General features: G+C 33.7%; 1 protein-coding gene across 6 annotated transcripts in view; it reads left to right on the top strand.

Annotated features, from left to right (window-relative positions):
* The window catches only part of LOC128238729 (cubilin-like), an 80,731-nt gene that overhangs the window by 51,091 nt on the left and 13,043 nt on the right, over positions 1–16,597 (top strand). For 5 of the 6 annotated variants that reach the window (XM_052954920.1, XM_052954923.1, XM_052954921.1 and 2 more), the window contains 6 exons: positions 5,508–5,589; positions 10,931–11,102; positions 11,683–11,900; positions 12,348–12,555; positions 13,047–13,297; positions 14,926–14,967. In XM_052954920.1, the coding sequence (XP_052810880.1) occupies positions 5,508–5,589; positions 10,931–11,102; positions 11,683–11,900; positions 12,348–12,555; positions 13,047–13,297; positions 14,926–14,967 (973 nt within the window). The remainder of the gene's footprint in view (positions 1–5,507; positions 5,590–10,930; positions 11,103–11,682; positions 11,901–12,347; positions 12,556–13,046; positions 13,298–14,925; positions 14,968–16,597) is intronic. The other variant, XM_052954922.1, reaches the window with a different exon arrangement.

A 16,597-nucleotide genomic window follows, 5' to 3' on the forward strand; every position in this document is an offset into this window, starting at 1 on the left:
ACGTACAGCAGTACATTGTATATAACTGGTTTTGATTGGTCCAAGCAAATATTTCGTGAGTGAACACCATTATGATTTGCAAAGATCCATGTCCTTTTTGTTATATAGTATTAACCTTAAGTTCTTACTAGAATCGGTAAACAAGAGTTTCACCTAATAGTTAATGATACGCGTATATCTAATGGAGGTCGCTTGAAAAAAGCAGACATTTAAATAATTGCTGAAACACCTTGAACTAATCCCTAAACTTCTCCTTTCTCCTTCATTATTATTATTATTATTATTATTATTATTATTATTATTATTATTATTATTATTATTATTATTTGATGCCTGTGTTTCATCTATTGTTACATACTGGTTTGAAATTTGGGGATTTACGAAGTCTACTCAGCTAGAGAAGTTACATTTAAAGTAACAATCGTCTTCAAATGTTGCAGTATACGGTGAATTGGGTAGATACCCATTGTATATAAATATATATGAACGTAATGTAAAATACTGGTTCAAATCTAAGAAAAGTGATAATGTAATTACTCAATCTGTCATAGAAGACGCAATGTTAGATATTGATAACAATCAAGATAATTGGTTCAATAAGGTTAAGAACCTTCTCACCCGATATGGCTTTTATTATTTATTGTGTAATGATACACAGCTGAATGTAAACCAGTTCATTTGTATTTTAAACAGCGTCTGATAGACGAATATTTACAACAATGGCATGGAAGTGTTAATGAAAATGGTGTTTTAACTGTTTATATAATACTTAAAACTGCATTTGAGTTTGAATCCTATTTAAGACAATATTGTTTCAAGAAATCTTAGAAGTGCTATCACAAAAATACGTATATGTTCGCGTAATTCAAGAATTCATACTGGCAGATATGATAGATTAGAGCGCTACCTACGTCTTTGTCAAGTATGTGATTCGAAAGAAATAGAAGAATTTCATTTTATATTTAAGTGTACACCTTATGTCCAATTAAGACAAACTTATATTAAAGGTTATTATAGACTAAGACCAAGTATGTCTTAACTTGTGCAACTGCTTAATACACAGAACACATTAGAACTATTTATGTTAAGGAAATACATATCGGAAGCATTTATGTGCGTTCTACTTTATTAATGAATCTATAATTATAAGCCTTGATACACATATTTATCTCAAGCAATGCTTTGTTAACAATTGTAACTAAATGTTACCGTTTATGTTTATATATACACTTTTAGTCTGTTTCAATGTTAGAAATCGATCAAATGAATATTATTTGTTCCAACACATACTAGTGTATAAAAAGCAAACTATTGGTAATTGTTTTGTATACTCTTATAGTTTGATAGATTTGTAATTTACTATTCCAGTTCATCCTTAAACATAGATTGATTGTAATATTGATTTAATACTTCAAACTACATTGTATAAATGTAATTTTAATATATTTAATATGTATATGAAACAAGAAAAACTACGTAGTTTTACGTTATTTCTCCCGTATATCCCTATTGCCGAACCAGATCTCAACTGCGTCACCAGTGACGATCTTATCTGAAAGTACGAACTATCCATCACATTTATCAGTACGTTCAGCTTTTAGCATAGTCGATGGTCAGCTAGGGATATGTATTCGATCATATATTTGTGTTTTGTTTTAGGTTAAGGCCATGTCGTAGTAATGAAGCAAAGCCGCACAAATACAAAATATAGGCTTTGTGGTTTTTAAAGGTCTTATTTATGTATGGATTTTTTGGCAAGCGAATTTCCAGCTTTGCACAGCTTGTTTATTGCCCCGGCTTTACACAGGATGTCAAGATGCATTGGTATGGAGTATTGGCTTATGGCGAAGTAGGGTTGTGTTTTTGAAAATATCTATACAGGTAATGTGATAAGGGCCTCCGAATGCAGCAGGGGCCAGTAAACTAAATGTGCAATACACAGAATAATTCTTTTCGTAAAGGGTAGTGGGGATATGCTTTATATAAATCAATAGGTGATGTTTGTCTGCTGCAGTATGTCGCCCTGTACTGAGTACAGACTTTATGCATTATTTTTTCGGGTCGTTTTGAATATGATAAACATACAAGGAAATAAGAATACTGCCTAAACCGATGTTAGCTTGCGTTGTTACTGTCTGCTTTCAATTGGGCAGCTTCTTCAAGCAAACCGAAACCACTGGTTCCATACATCGGATGCATTTTTCCTTTCTAAAGATCCCTTTTCTGGAATGTATATTTGTACATAATGTTGAAACTGTGTCTTTGATTATCACATTATTAACAGCATGTTTTCCATTTTTCTGGGTAAGATAGGTTTGTCCGAGTTCGGGCAGTCATTCCAAACGGTACTGAAATACCACATGACTGATATATTTTTCTTGCATACCATTAACTTTCAAATTAGGTAAAAGTCGACGAAATTAACACAATACATTTTATTTCAAAACGTGCGTCACCACGTTTTTATGCCATGAACTTAGATACTGAAATTCACATACTTTTTGTATGCAGAAAAGTAACCATTACTTTTGGTGTCGTGTTGTGTTTCCATAGTAATGACGTGCTTAAAAAACATGTCATACTCTTTTTTCGTAGATGATCGCATTTGGTGATAATGGATATTTTGAGAAAAGGGCAAAAGCTGCTCGTCCTGATTGTTATCCCATTTAATACCCACATGGCATCCATTTGTCCATGATTACTGAATAAAGAATGAACTCATTGTGTAGCATTACCACACTATTATACACAGTTTATTGTCCACTTTATGATTGTGTTTTCAAATGATCTTTTTTTAGGCACAAACTAATAATTTTACTCGTTCATGGATTAAGTTAATATAGCTGGACATAAAACATACGTCATCAGTAACATTTAAGGCTACTGGGGCATTTTTTAATATAATACTTATACGTATTATTAGATTTACCTCAGTGATTCCATGTAGTCCATTTGTCAGCTTTTATAAGAGTCCGATAGGAGCAACCAGATTATACTCCTAAATTTTAGCTATATCTAGTTGTATGTTGAATAGGGTTATAGCCCTAGGGTTTTTTCTTGTAGTTTCCATTGCATAGTTTTTAATAAAGGTCAGGGCTCGTCGCATTAAACATTCATCGAAATCACACACACACACATATATTCCTAAATATAGTTTTTGATGAGATGTATTGTAAGCTGTACGAGGAATTGCAAGTTGTCTTTCAATCTATGTTAAAAAAATATCAGCATAAACTTCTGGAGTTTTTTTCCTCATTTGATTGATGAACGCTATCTCTGAAACAAATATTCTGTTATCTTACTACTGATTAAGCATGCACATTCTTTGAATGACTAGGATTTTAACACGGTACGTCTGTATTAATCATAACATCTGAATATAAGTTATTGTATTATATAACTTTCAAATGTTATAAGCCTTGTCTGAAAAGGTTTAACATCTGTTACTTTTGACTTGATTTGTTATGTTACTATGGCTGATATAAAAAAACCCCATTATTTTCCTGCCTAATACCATCTGTCGTAAATATGTGAACTAGACCTGTGTCAATATAGTGTCTGTTAAACTGGTAGAAGATCCACTTCAGTTACGAAATGAACATACTATGGGCCTATTGCATCTACGTTTAGTTCTCAAAATAACAAGAGTAACGCATTATTTTATAAAATAATCCCGTGTTCGAGTGAAATTAACAAAACAATAGAATGAAAACAATCAATCATTTGTTCAGATAACAGAAACTTCTGTTTTCCGTTTTTTGTCAATAAAAACTTGGCATTTGAATAATGTCCTATGGACACTACAGTCATGTAGCCATACGTGTACGACTGGCCGGTGTGAGTCACAAGGTTCAAGGCCAAACAGTGAAAGAGACACACAAAACGCCACAAAGCAACACATAGCAATTACATAAAAGTATATACATAATCACACACTACAATATCTTAACGGTCTTGGAACCGTCATTGGTCTATCAGTTTTGATGTTCATAATATTCGTTGGTATTATTTTGGTAAATATTGAATGAGAATGGCATATTCATTGTTAATATTAGTGTTTGTCAGTGCTGTACGGACCCCATGGTAATGATATGAGGTTTTAAACAAATTAGTTTCTACTCTTGATGAAATGTTTTAGACATCATTTTTAGATATAGTTATTTAGTTTAAATATTCATAACCGCTTTACTTTGCAGCTCTGATGATATTCTTGATGATGAATTTCAGTCTCCATAATATTTTAGGAAATTTATATGGAAAAAGGGTGTTCCCCCTGACGCTGAATGTCGCAGTTATCTTTTTGTTAAAAACAGTAGAACGTGTTGAGAGAATACGATCCAAATTGTACTAATAATAAGAATTGTGTAACAAACGTTTAAAATTATCACGGGACGCTTCGGCGAAAGTATAGGTTCTCTACGATTGAACACGTAAATAATAACCATTTTTAGGAATTGGACCGGTAAATTAAGCATCTGTATATCTTTAAAAAGACCAACTGTGATCAAGTATTATTAATGAAAATTGTAAATCAAACATTTACAAAATCATAAGTGATTAACAACCATTTTAAAGTGATTTCGACCGGTAAAATAATCATCTTTATGTCTGCACGAAAACCATCTGTTACAAAGTATTAATGTTGAAAATCGTATAACACATACTTGAAATAATCATGGGGTGCTCAGACGCCAGTATGACTACTGTACGATTAAAGAAAAAAATAATAACCATTCTTAGGGGCTTAGGCAGGTAAAATAAGAATCTATATATCTGTGCACAGACCAACTGAAGAGAAGAGCTCAGTTCATGCCAAGTTTAAAGTACCTGTTGATCCTTACCAAGTGCAGCTTAGATAACACTGATCTCATACAATTTATATTATGATTATACGCAACATTACAAATTGATAAAATATGGATTTTGAGTATGTAAGATCGGTAAAAAACCCTGTAAATAACACTTTGGAAGAGAGATTCCGTGATAGATGGAGTCCTGAGGCGCCCGAATACATTCAAACCAACATATTGAAATTTTCCAGGCGGAATGAGATATCACGTTTATTGTAACCCGCACTTTTATGAGAGGCGTATTTGATGGATATTGATGATTTAATCGATGCTGAAATATTTGTATTAATCATTTAAATTAATGGATATTTGGTAATAAACCTATTCGTTTAAAAAAAAATTATAAAAAAAGAATATCTAAAAACTGTGCACAGCAGAATTGTCCATTTCTATTATGAAGAACACTTCACACAGTAAACTTTTAACTGTATCATAAACTATTGTTAGGTCAATTCCTTATCACTTACATGCGTTCAGGACAATAGAAGCACATTTGACACAGTTTTTATTTGTGATTATGAATTTCACAAAGATTGTGAATACAAAACTTGACTTAATACTGAAAATCATGACCATTATGAAATGTGTGGACTACGGGTATAAATATATTTGTTATACAGTATTCGTTATGTTATTTTAGTATTTTTCTATTTGCAGAAGATGCCCCCGGGGTTATGTCGGCTGCTAGCATGGACAGCGACGTTATGGCTCCTCACAGACCACGTGTCCACGAACAGAGGTATCACAACATCTCTTTCTTACAAAAAAACCCCGTAAAATAGTAATACATCAAGAAATGCGAGGACCATCGCAATCCCATTGCCCATCTAATTAGACAAGTCAGCCCCCTTTTCTCAATACCGTACATAATATGGTCTATTTTATGAAGGTATTTGTCAATGAACATCTGCAATACACTTAAAGATGCGACGGTCACCATTCACTACGCGGTTTTGCATGATAAACGTGAAAAAGATGTCTTTGAAGTCTTTCATGTATGCAAAATTGCAAAACAACCTTGGTAGTGGCTTTATTATGGAAAATACCTAGTCAGCTTTTATTTGGATTTTAATGGAGTAACTGGCAGTTCATAATGATTGCAAGACAAAATACGACCTGTAAATGCCATAAATCACCAGTATAGGTGTTATAGGCAAGACCTTCTGAACTCTTTATTGGAATTTCTGGTATAACATTTTCCTTCATAAAATACAAATTACCTTATTTTATTGTTTGGTTTAACAGACTCAACAAGCTCTTGTTGCATTTTAGACTCGAGTTTTGAACTATGAATGATGAATAGAGATACTTCTTAAATGGAATTTAGAGAAGTTGAGATCAGAAAACCTATTTACAATCAATTTACCAAAGCCATGTTCGGCTTTCTGAAGATTGTACATATTTCTAAGTATACCTAAGTAGATCTCTATCATAACACAGGTCGTATTTTTTTATAAAATTAAGAGGCGACATTCTTAAGTCAGATTATGTGGGTACCCAAGAAAACAAAATTATTGTCAATTTATACCTGCCGCCCAGACAGTAAAATGTTTTACTTATTGTTTTGTATATTATGAACATTTAATGGAGAGAAACAAGTTGTTTTCAAAATGCTGGTAATGGGTTAGTAAATCACGTTAAAACTGCGAAAACTACTGAGTACCTCGTTTATTTATGAATTGCTTTTAAAATCTCGTAACAATGTTCAGGTGAACCAACTCTCTCGATTAATCAAATGCTCAAATGTGTGTTTACAAAAAACGGCTGCCGAAGTTTATGAAATTGATTAAAAGATACAATCACCTTAGGAACAAAAGAAAATATATGGCGTCATAGCGTTCAAGAATAGTTGAACGCAATAAAAACGAGTGGGATACGTTTCATGAATATAGACATTGTACAATATGTATAGGAGCTCGTTTAGTCAGTCATATAACATGTTATGAACCACAGACCATTCTATACGAGACTTGTGATTTTAAAATAACTCGGTAGGAGATTGGTATTATATGGAAGGGATTATCCGCCAGTTAATGCATGCTGCATTATGACATTTCTCTTTTTAAATTGCTAGTGCATTCGTTTAAATCGTAAGTGCCTTCATGCAATTGCTTCGTTCGTGTTTGAAATGGACTACTGCTTGTTTCTATGTGTACAGCTTTTAGTTTCCTTCATGTTATTGCTTAGTGTCTACGTCTCAACGATAAATGACAGATGTCAAGTTTTTACTTTTAATTGACTATTGTGTACTCATTAAAATACAAGAGTACAATTAAACTTCTAATAGTATTACTAATAATATTTATATAATGTAATAAGACCATTAAAAGCTTACTTAATTATACATCAATCAAACATAGCAGTATGCATTTACCATTTAGCATATAGACGATAGACGAATGCATTTAGACGAACGCAACTAAACGAATGGAATTAGAAGGGAACCAGGAAATATTGGTATCCTGCGACAGCAATATTAAATGGGAATGGAAACCAAATGCTGGTACCCTTCTTATACACGGGAGAGCACTCTCGCGACTTTTGCGATGGTAGCAGTCAAAAGTTTTCGTGCAGGAGCTGTCAAAATTATATCTAGAAGAGGTAATGTCTGACATTATCTGGACCTAAAAATGTAATACTGCTAGATGCTTTTTTCTGCTGATTATTTTTTCCTGGATGTTTTTATTCGGTACTGAGTTAGACACATATCAAAATTCTAATCTGCATTTCGGCCTGAAATTGAAATGTGTTGTCTGCGAGCCGGGTAAGATTTTGACCAATTTTCGATGAATAACATGCATGTTTTGAAATTTCTGAGGCCATCAAACAAAATCCAAGTATGAGCATAGAGCTATCAATCGCCAGAAAATATGTACGCCTTGCTGACATCTATAGACATCTATTCATGTGTTTCATATATTTACAATTTCAATTTCTTTGCATTCACTGGCTTCAGGACAGCCAAAGCATGTATACTAAGAATCTGTTATCAGCATCACTGGTGAATCCCGGGGGTGGGGGTGGGTGGAGGTGGTTCTGAGGGAGGGGCACATGTCAAAAAAGTTGCTCCCATAAGTAATGCCCTCTCTAAAGTCAGATCCTGGATCCGCCCCCGAGGATATTGCCTAACACATAAGCCCGGTGAAAATTAAAAGTGTGACTTTCTTAATTGCAGTTGGATTGCAGCTCCCCACCTTTGGTTTAAGGTGATGGCAGTGGTGTTTCCAAGTTAATTTTAGCAATTTCTAGTCCGAAATGGTGCATTTTGGGCGTATTTTATTACTTTTTGTCTCCGATATAGAAATAAAAATTAACTTGGCCCATTTATAGGTGGGAGGGGGGGGGGGCAACCTACCACCCCGCCCCCAACCCACCCCCGTCCGGATTATTAATGATGCTGATAACAGATTTCTAGTATACATGCTTTGGCTGTCCTGAAGCCAGTGAAGAAAAAGAAATTGAAAATTTGAGTGAATGAAACACATGCATAGATTTCAATACATGACAGCCAGGCGTACATATTTTCTTGCGAATGATAGCCTCAGAAATTTCAAAACATGTTATCCATCGACAATTGGTCACCGCCTAGTAGACAACACATTTTAAATTCAGACCGAAACGAAGATTAGAATTTGGATATGTGTCTAACTCAGTACCGAATAAAAACATCCAGGAAAAAAATAATCAGCAGAAAATAGCATCAAGCAGTATTATTTTCAGATAATGTTTACACATGACCTCTTCTAGATATATTTTTGACAGCTCCTGCACGAAAACTGTTCACTGCCACCGAAGCAAAAGTCTCGAGAGTGCTCTCCCGTGGATAAGAAGGGTACCAGCATTTGGTTTCCATTCCCATTTAATATTGCTGTCGCAGGATACCAATATTTACTGGTTCCCTTCTAATTCCATTCGTTTAGTTGCGTTCATCTAAATGCATTCGTCTATAGTATATATTCTTATTGACAAATGTATGCTGCTATTGATGAAGATTTATTCAGCTTTTAATGGTCTTATTACAGTATATAAATACTATTAGTTATTTAGTATTTATAGTTAAGTTGTAGTTTTGTACACAATTTAGTTATTTAAATGTAAGAACTTGACACATGTCATTTGTCGTTTAGACGTTAACACTAAGCAATAAAGTGAAGGCATCTTAAAGTTGTATACATAGACAAATGATTTTGTCAATAACAAAAAGGCACGAAGGCACCTGCCATTTAGACGAATGCAATTGCAATTTAAAATGAGAAATGTCATAAAGCAGCATGAATTAACTGGCGGATATCCCCTTCCATAGTCCTAGGCCCAAGGATTTAGAACATATATTGAAATCGGTTAAATTCGTTAAAACTTCATTCTGATACACAGTTAACAAAAAATATCACTTTCGGATGTGGCGAGACATTATAAATGCATTTAGTTTCGTTAGAATTGTATTAATATAGTTGATTTTTTTTAACAATAGAGGTTCAGGCTTTTTAACTTGAGTTTTCTGTCAGTGCACTTTCTTACATCCAGCATGAATTTCAAACATTTAGCATAGAATGTTCGCTTGATATTTGTCAGCGCTACTTGTGGTACCTAACAATATGTTTACCAATGAACAGAACGCTTTGCTTATAGTACTTAGATAGGCTATTGTATGTTGTTGTGTACCCTGTTTTGAGTCGTTAAAAAAGGACATGCACTCAGAGAAATTGTTTTTTTATTGTTGTCCAAAAATGCCATTAAAAAATCAAACTCCTTTTTCTGTCGAAGTTGGTGGCTATTTGACATGATTTGATATTCGAGTAAACGTTAAATGTATGTCGAAGTACAGGTAGTATGCGGCTCTTTTTCATTTTAGGATTAATCTTGTAACTAGCGAAACAAAACCACTACCAATATTTTTTTTTTCAGTACTACTTTCTTTATAACGCGTATATAGCAAATGAGCACCGTATTATCATTTAAAAAAGTAAATTAAGCAGCAATATAGTTTACACCACAAAGAGCTTGGTATTATGAAACAGAGTCAATGTGAGTACAGGACAGGCACTAATATAGGTTTATTATCGTCGAACTAGAATGACGTTAACGACAATTGTCTCGTGTTATCACCATGGAAATTACAAACTAGGGCGAAGAGCAAAGTAAAGAAAGTAAATATTTCCATTTATAAGGCTAATGCTATAAATGCCGATTATGTCCTCGTGAAAGTTATCCATTAGATGTCCTATATTTCAGCGAGGCTATAATTCTGCAGTATTGTATATCTAAGTGTGCAACTTGTAAATCCATGAAATTAAACGTTTTGAAATCGTGAAAAAGGGCTATCACCCTACAATTGTTTTTCGCTTTCTTAATCCCTGCGATATCCATTGGCGAATAGATGACATTTTTAATGGAATGAAAGAGTTGGCCTTTAAAGGGGTCTAAGATGTTTAAAACTTAGCGTCCGGTCTATTTGTACTATTTTATGGCAAAGAGTCGGTTCGTTGTTTATAGAAACTATCTTTATTTTGGCACTTCAATGCCGAACTCGATAATTGAAAGCATCACCATCCAGTTACCATACCATTAATCTCAAATTAAAGAAACATTTGAAACTTTAGTCGATTTTTTCGGTGCAATGGCTCATTTAACAACTTTCTGAGAGTTCTAACAAGACAGTATTGTTTTTGTAATTTTAGATGATAGCAATGATAGCAATTGTTCGTTTTTGATGATCTTGCTTTTCAATCAAATAATAGTTTTGTCGGTTCTCTTACAACTAATAAAGTATTTCTTTGTCAGTAACATGAATCACTAATTTTGCGCTGCGTATCCAATTAATTAAATATTTCTAAGAATGCAATTTCATATAAATGCATTAATCTTATCTTCATTAAAACATTACAACAAATAGTTTTTATATGGCAATCCTCATAACTAACAAATAATGCATTTTTAGTCGCTATCGTTATCAAATTACTAATGATTCTACATTTATTACTTTAAGTATTGCCTTTATACTTCTTTAATTGCCATTGTCATGATTATATTTTAACTATTATGTAATCATATCCATTTCAAATTAAACGCTTTATTTTCAGACTGTGACGTGACATTTAGCAGCACGACAATGAAAATGGGCACATTCTACTCTCCCAACTCCCCTCAGATGTACCCCAACAACCAGCGATGTGTGTACAAATTTGTTGGCCTCTCAAGCGAACGGGTCAAGATCAGATTCCACAAGTTCAATCTTCAAGGCATGTCACCAGAGTAAGTTGGTCCCACACTCATTAACTGTGTGTGTTCCTAAAGACAAGTTCATTTGCAATTCCGATGAATATATGTAAAGCTCCAATGATTTAATCAAAATTTGGCTTGCTTCGTGTACATCATTATTAGGAGACATTGAGTTCTCGGTAAATAATCAAATGACTATGAAAAAGTAATAAGGTAAAATAAAAACACATTATGCAATGAAATCTTGGTCAAACAAAATAACAGCTACAACCACATAACCACATAATACAAATAAATCCAATTATCTCAGACAATGCAAATGTGTTATACTTCAAATGTTAAACAATCTAATTTTGACTTTAAATTCCAAGCAGTTCATGCATCTCGTACATTTAGTGGCAATATATTATGTTGTTAACAATGGTTTTTATACAAATTAATGACTAGCGGAGACTGAGAAAAATATCAAAGATATGTGAGTACGGGGTGACATTTCACGGCACTCACTCTGTTTCGTTTGTTCCATGGACGTTCAACATCTCTATCTAAGACAGTGTTAAGCCGGTGTCATATGAAATAAATATCAAAGTCTAACCGAATATGTCCATTTCAGATGCAAGTTTGACTACATGGACATCTACATGCAGCTGACTAGCGTGAGCGAGCCACTGTTGGAGGCTCCTATGCTTGGCCGCTTCTGTGGTGATGATATGCAAAAGGACCTACCCCAACTCATCATTTCCATGAATAATATCATCATTTTAAACTTCTTTTCTGACGCTGACAAAGGCGATGAAGGCTTTGAAGGGACTTTTGAATTCTTCGATGCTAGTGAGTGGTTAATATTCGATTTTGTGACAATTGGACTTGTCCCTGTACCTTGCAGTGTACAATAAAATGCATTTCAATAACAGTAATATACTAGTTAAAAATATTAACCGAGTCACCTCATAAAAAACTGGTAACTGGGTTTGGATAATGAAAACCAGAATGTTTATTTATTTTTCGAAAATGATAAGAGATCAATGAAGTATTCAGAATTCTAACCAAAACAAAAGCAATGAGCTTTATTCCAGAAAGAAAAATATCTGCTGCAAACGTTTTGAGGAGGAGTAAAGTTTTGATAATATTTACAACAGATGTTTTAAATGTATTGATATGGTTGCACAAATTACAATTCTATTTCATGTAATTGGTATTGCTAATATGTTTAAAGCGTATTCAGATTGTTGAATCTTTATTGCTACGATACCAAAACATGTTCGGTATTATTTGCAGACATTTATAATATAGGGACCCCAGTGGCCCCGGGTGAGTGCAACTTCCGATTGGAGAGCAAGGAGCGCACGAGGGGTTTCCTGCTGTCTCCTACTTACCCCGGAACGTATCCGGACAACCTCGAGTGCTCGTATGAGTTCCGCGGAATGCCCGGTGAAAGGATTAAACTCACATTCAACGACTTTTCCTTATTCCATGGTTCTGATTAGTAAGTCAAAAATGTTGTTATCGCACTGATTAATGTTAATTCCAGTTGTAAACATTGTAATTATGATATTGGTAGTTGATGTTATGGTGTGAAATTAACTGAAATGCATGTGTATCTTCATTATATCAAAGAGACAATGTTGTATATATCAAAGAGACAATGTTGTACATGCATTCTACATTGATTTGCTTATACACATATACACATCAGGGTCCATTTGTGTAAAGCACGCGTCGTCCGACAACGTTTTCAAATTAACATGTTATAGTAGTTACAACTTCTATTTTGAAACAAAAGCTGTGTCGACCAATTCAGCTAAAGTGTACTTGATTTTGCATGTACAATTGTTAATTGATTTATGACATTATCAATATAATGCGATAACATTTGTTTCATATCTAAAAAATCGTTGCTTTAGGAATTAAACCAAACCATTCCAATGTCTATTTCATTATTTAATGTTCAGCATAATGATTTTTTTTTCACTTTAGTTGCCCATTTGATTATCTTCTCATCATGGATGGTCGTGCTGGCAGGAATGCAGAAAGAATAGGAGTGTTTTGTGGAAAATACGAGAATGTGACAGTGTTTTCTTCCAGGGAGAACTTGTACATTAAATTTGTGACTCGTAGTGGACGTGTTAGTTTTGATGAATATTCTCTGGATAATAATGCGGACTACAAATTCGATAGAAGAGGTTTTAACATATCATATGAATTCAGTACAAACGTCATACGTTTTGGTAAGTTAAGGTCTGGTCTCAATTCATCAAAATTTTCATATAGTCACTTATAAAAGGATAAAACTAAGCTCAATAATTTTCTGTTATTTCACTTCTAAACGATTTTTAACTAGGTTTTAAAAGAAAACCAGGCTATTATAAATGAGATGGCAAATCGGGTTCAGACATTGGTTTCCTCCCAATAACTTAAACTAGCATCTGCTGGATAGTATTGAAGTTGTGTAGGTAGCTTATGTTAAGTGCTAGCCTGGGATTGCTTTTGATGGGGATGGGGTCAAGGTCAATGTCAGTGTTTCTAAAATTAGAAAAAATGGTTGGTTTGGATTGATCTGTACGGAGGGGGTGGGGCTAGGTCAAGGTTAAATTCACATTAGATAAAAAAAGAAAAATGATTTCCACCCAATAACATTAGGCTGTTACCTTTTTCTTACTGATGTATGAAATGAATTGGCTATAATTTCTGATTTCCGATTATACAAACCTGGTTTCGTCACATTGCGTCGTTTCTAGTTCGATTTTAAATTATTATGATTTTGATGATAATCACAATAAGCAATTTTTCATTTTTCAAAATCAAATGTCAGTATGTATTCGGGCTATATGATATAAGCTACTTAAGCCGGCTCAGCTTCAGATGTTTTGATAAGTTTGCGCTGACTTTGTTTGTAGAAAAGGAACCCATGAAATATATTCGATAAGAAAAAGAGAAAGTCAGTATCCCCGCCCCTTCCCACACACAAAATAAATAAAACATAAATAAAAAGCATGGGACGTTAAATGAATGACCTTGATGTTAATTGCAAAATACAAAATTATCACGGTAGACAATCAGTTTTCATTGCTGGAAAAGGGAATTTGGGATCATATAAACTAAGGATGTATAAGGTTGTAACAGTAAATGTGGACAAAACAGATATATATTTTCCGAGAAACCTCGCGTTTCTACCTAATAAGATTTTCGTTAAGAACGGGTACGTCTTTATTACTTCACTAGACTTTTTAATTAGACCCCTGTATTGGCGCAACGTCTCGGTGGAACAGTCTGTAGACGCGGATATGATTTTTTTCACTTTTAAGGCTTGATTTTGATTTTGCATTGCCATGTACGAAGAAAAAATATATATAATTGAGTCATAATAGAATATTACGCGTCAGGATTTTTCATCCTGTTAATGCATTCATAAAATTGTATTTCGGTTAACTAATGTGTATTTTTACGTTTGGTTATTACTATATATGATAAACATCAATTACACATCATAAAAAAGTTCTTGCAAAATAATCTTAATTTATTTTACGATACAATAAGTCAATTTAAATTAATGCTTGGTCTGTTAAACGACTTGATTATGAAGGCTTGTATTTCAGCTCTCTAATAGACATAAACTGAGAAATGTCTTGACACAAGGCATACACGAGGATGTTTTTACTTATATAATGAAGCAATAACTCAATTTTTAATTAATTTTACAGTACAGCTACCAATGCAAATGAATATGTTTTCTTCTTTGAAATTTAGTTGATAACCCATTTCGATCTTAAGTTGGTATGAGTGATAATAGATATGCTGGTTGGGTTTTTGTAAGTAAAAGTAAACTTAAACTATAATTATATATTTCGTATTGCAGATTTACGCGGGACGCCCGAAGCAACACACGTGCCTGGATCAGGTGAGTCTACCTCATGTGAGGGTTTTAGTTTTCTTATATATCATATCCATTTTATGGACTTTTTATAAGACACTAATATAATTTGCAATATAACAAGATAATAAATATCTTAAATGAATTTAAAAGATCCTTTGTCAAATTTTACAAACAAAACATTATAATTGAGAAAAAAATACTTAGCACAACACCACAAAGAAGTCGCATCATTTGCAACTTTAAATCAGATGACATTTATTTCTATCATAATGGGGTTAACCAAAGTACAGTATTACTATTCTAACCGTTCGAATGTTTGTTTTCAATCTTATTACCGATTCCATCCACAACATAAATGACTTAATCAAGAATAGTACACGAAAACACCAATGCGTTTCCCCATGATTTAAAAATAAATAAAGTATCAATGTTTACGTTGCCCCGTATTATCCGCCATTTATCATCAAGAGAAACGGATTTGCATCTGCGCTGTTCGTTAATAGCATGCATCAGGTGATTTAACTGCTTTGCTTCCGTGTGCATACAGATGAGATAATATGAAAACAGACGTGCAGTAGGATGAAGCTTCGACTAGCGACATTAGCGCAGCCGGTCCCAGTAGACATCGCCCCATTCTCCTCGCGACTTGATATCCAATACAGGCGGACAATAGAACAGTAGATTATATTTTATAAACATTGTACGTCCCCAATTAATCCTAAAGGATTCCTAAGATGACGTTCGAAAAACGTCCAAATCATTTTTGCTTTACTTAATACATTGTTTATTTCTGCCTAAACGCCAACACGGTAAATTGAATTGGGATTGATTAGAATGTTGTATTTGATTTATCTTTTGCCATTTATAAGGCTCTGTTGGACTGACCAGGGGGCTATGTTGGTTTTGATATGATGGAATCGTCCCCAACCATATCGATAGGATAAGTTCCCGGTTTCGTATGGTATTTACACATGTCTATCCGATGGTCAAGAAAGGAATTGCCTCTCCGTTGTATATAAGATCGTTATTTTATGTTTATGTTATGTTAAGTATGTAACCTTATTTGCTATTTTTCTAAACTCTGGTGTTTTGAATGTATAATGCAAAACACAGGGATAGAAACAACAACCTCAATACTTATGTGAACAACTGAGAAACAAGCTCAGTAGCCAAATGTTTAAACCTAAACCCCGTTTAATGGCACAGGGTAAACGCCAATGACATAGAACACAAAAACAAAAAACTACACTGTGATATTGTTTAATAGTACGGACAACTACTTATCCAAAGTAAAGGATACAATCAACGAAAGAAGCATAAACAACCGACATCGACATTTGATATTGTACGGATACTTAACTGTTTGGGATGCCTTTGTTAATAATAATAATAAATTCTATAAGGTTGGAGACATTATGCGAACACTACTGTTTGGTGTAATTGCGATGGCTGTCATTTCATTTGCACTCATAAGCTTTTAATATCAAGTAAATGTTTTGGCCGTTGGCCTTTTGCAGATAAATGGGAAAGTATCAATGCAAATGTATAATTTGTCATTTGGTCCGATGCCAAATTTTGCCAGGATCCGGAAGGCATTTGCTTTTGCCTTTTTATGTAAGAAATAGTTGTTATGATTACAAGTATGTTTTATTAG

The sequence above is a fragment of the Mya arenaria genome, chromosome 6, assembly GCF_026914265.1.
Source record: "Mya arenaria isolate MELC-2E11 chromosome 6, ASM2691426v1".
Lineage (NCBI taxonomy): Eukaryota > Metazoa > Mollusca > Bivalvia > Myida > Myidae > Mya > Mya arenaria.